A 3,297-nucleotide genomic window follows, 5' to 3' on the forward strand; every position below is an offset into this window, starting at 1 on the left:
CATCATGCGATATATTTGTTATGTTAAGGTTAATTAAAACCGATCCGCCTGAGAGCGATAATCTGATCAAAATATTTCTAATTACACTATTCATCCTGCCAACCTGCTTTGTCCTGATATCCTGAGATTAATTATAACACATCGTATTACTATGCTGTTCCTTACTTTCTCTTCGCTTTCTTTCACTAGACTATATTTTGCACTTCAACTATTTTACCTATTTAACTCTACCCTACCTATTGGGCTCATTTCATTATCATAATTTTAAATGGACAAGATATCTCAAGAACTAATGCAATAGTTTCATCAAGAGTCTACAATATTTTGAAATGGATTCTTATAACATTATTTATCTTGCCAGCCTACCTTGTCTAATGCCCTGGCATCAACGTCTTAACACACCGTATTATTAAACTGTTCCTCACTTTCTTTTGTGCTTAAAATCTTTTCATCTATAAATCCAATTTTTTTAACCTCCGCCTTCAAATTGAAATATTTTTTAGCAAAAATTTGTTCAGTCAATTGTGGAATGGAACATAGAGATGAAAGAAGTTATGAATGAAGTCGCAAATTCCACGGAGCAATGAGAAATTTTCAGAGCAAGGCGTAAAAGGAATGATAAATCTCTGGATTCTGTTGAAGATTAACTGCATAAAAAATATACAGGTACTTCATGCTTTACAAACGGATACTTTATTGCAGCTACTGTGATTGCAGTGCCTCCATTGGTTTTAAGTGGCAGATTTTAGAACTCCATATTTAATTCTATTTTCTAAATACTACTCGAGGCACCCTGGTAAAAAATGTGAGTGTAATAAAACGTGCAAATAATAATAATAAAATACTAGTTACAGCAATGATTTTATTGAGTTGATTGTTTACTCATGACTTTAGTGGGTGAATTATGCGTGTGAAATTACCAAATACCTCTCCCTACCGATTCACGTTCTCTATTGCGATTCCGACATTTCAATCAGCAAATTATTCATAAACGATCACTTTGAAACTATCAGGGGCACAGGGTGTACACTTTCAGCATTTTCCTTTCTTTAAAATCAACTAATTTTTTCGCGGCGTCAGTTTCATTACAAATATTTCATTCGTTAGGAAACGCGGTAGTAAACTCCATTCTAAATTTAATTCGACCAATTCGAGTTTTGGCGGTTGACTACCATTTTCTAGGTTAGACCACACCGTGGCGGCTGAGAGCTCCCGTAATGCGAGTCGGTCTGTATTGTGAAGATCACCATTGTATGACCATTAGCAACTTCCACAAAGTCACACCCGAAACGATTTTTTATCGATTATTCTTATTTCAGACACAGAAAACATTCAATGAAGCTCCAATTTACACAGCCTGAAAATCAGGATGATAGGCTAACCACAATCGCCATTTGAACTCGTGGCGCTAATGAGATACCACGCGACTGTGGTGCGGTGTATTTCGGCGAAACTGAAAGAACTGCACAAACCAAAATGAAAGGGATATGGATGTGGCTAGGCCACCGGGAGGATTCGCAGCACAGCTCCAACCAAGACCACCCCATTGGCTCCAGGCGAAAACTTCTTTGCGCGGCACATTAAAATCATCCGACGCTCAAGAGTGACAAAGGAGGTGATTGGAATGGAAGTATTGGAAGGAGTGCACTAATTACGCGGAAGCCGATCTTCAAGTGTCTGGAGGGAGTCGACCCACCGACCGATCAGGAAAGGACCCAGATCGAAAGTATGCAGTGTGGAGAAAAATTGTCTAACGAAGTTTTAGCCCTGGATAGCTGATCACAGTAAGGACCGAAATTGTGCTTCGGTCGAAAAATCTCCATTTTCAAAGTAGAGAAATTTTGAGCCCAGCGCTTCGATTGGTCGCGTGTTTGCCCTGTTGCCGGGTGCTCTGGACAACTCGTGTCTTGGAATGATTTGCCGGCCGGAGATCGCGATATACCAATCAAAGGCATCCGGCAACACAGCATCGCGGCAGTTTTCAAAGGCATCCGGCAACACAGCATCGCGGCAGTTTTTAAAGGCATCCGGCAACACAGCATCTCGGCAGTTTTCAAAGGCATCCGGCAACGCAGCATCGCGGCAGTTTTCAAAGGCATCCGGCAACACAGCATCTCGGCAGTTTTCAAAGGCATCCGGTAACACAGCATCTCGGCAGTTTTCGAAGGCATCCGGCAACACAGCATCGCGGCAGTTTTTAAAGGCATCCGGCAACACAGCATCTCGGCAGTTTTCAAAGGCATCCGGCAACGCAGCATCGCGGCAGTTTTCAAAGGCATCCGGCAACACAGCATCGCGGCAGTTTTCAAAGGCATCCGGTAACACAGCATCTCGGCAGTTTTCGAAGGCATCCGGCAACACAGCATCTCGGCAGTTTTCGAAGGCATCCGGCAACACAGCATCTCGGCAGTTTTCAAAGGCTTCCGGCAACACGCCAAATACGCAACCGATCGAAGCGCTTGGCTTTGATTTCTACTGACATCAGCTATTCACGGTTAAAATTTCGAGACACAATTTTTCTCCTTGTGTGAGTAGTGAGTAATAAGGGTAGACGGGAGTACTGAGAATGGTTATCGAGTAGGTAATTGAGGCGTCGGTGAAGGTGGAGTTTAACACGTGGAGTTCCCGCAAAATATAGCCGATGTTTTAAACGAGTGATGCGATGCACCTCCATCTATTATTGATATAATCCCTTCCCCTCAGCCGCTCATGCTCCGGAAGAGAAGATCCTGAATGTCAGTTTATAGTTGGGAGTTTACGCCTACCCTCCGGCGCTGGACCACATGACCTGCTTCCACCCACATTGGAAAGCAAGTTCCCTGACGCTTGGTCAGTTGTGAAACATTGCCATTTTGTTAATTCTCTGGGGCGAGGTGGAATGGTTTGCGCAAGAATACGCCTTGGAACCCGGACTTAAATTTGAAACGTGAACGGGAAAGAAAGTTCCTCTCAGCAAAGTAACAATTTCGGTAATGGCACCTCTCTTGAGCAGAACATTGCACTTCGACCTATAAAGATTCTTTTGCCTTGATGAAGTATTTTTAGCGTAAAGCCAACATCAAATTTTTGGGCTGTATTCCATGTCGTACTCCTCGTGGAAAATAATCATGACATGTGGAAAATTATTCAATGTGGGAGTTGAAGAATTAGATGAAGGAGCAACTGCCTGTGAGGCACTCGAATAACGACATACAAGGACTGAATTCGTCATTTTATTACCTTTTCCTGAGGTAAATGTTTCATTAACCATTACGAGGTGTATTCCAAAATTAAGGCCCAGTTAAGCAAAAAAATGTT

The 3,297-nt window shown here is 42.4% G+C and overlaps 1 protein-coding gene across 1 annotated transcript; it reads left to right on the forward strand.

The window, feature by feature from the left end:
- Positions 1–1,912: 1,912 nt before the first annotated feature.
- LOC124163072 (circumsporozoite protein-like) lies at positions 1,913–2,479 on the forward strand. Its single transcript, XM_046539858.1, has one exon. It carries the CDS (start codon positions 1,913–1,915, stop codon positions 2,477–2,479), a length of 567 nt encoding a protein of 188 aa, XP_046395814.1.
- Positions 2,480–3,297: the final 818 nt, after the last annotated feature.

The sequence above is a fragment of the Ischnura elegans genome, chromosome 7 (genome assembly GCF_921293095.1).
Source record: "Ischnura elegans chromosome 7, ioIscEleg1.1, whole genome shotgun sequence".
NCBI classification, from domain to species: Eukaryota; Metazoa; Arthropoda; class Insecta; order Odonata; family Coenagrionidae; genus Ischnura; species Ischnura elegans.

Coding starts and splice junctions, on each gene's coding strand:
- LOC124163072 (XM_046539858.1), top strand. CDS start 1,913: ATGATTTGCCGGCCGGAGATCGCGATATACCAATCAAAGGCATCCGGC.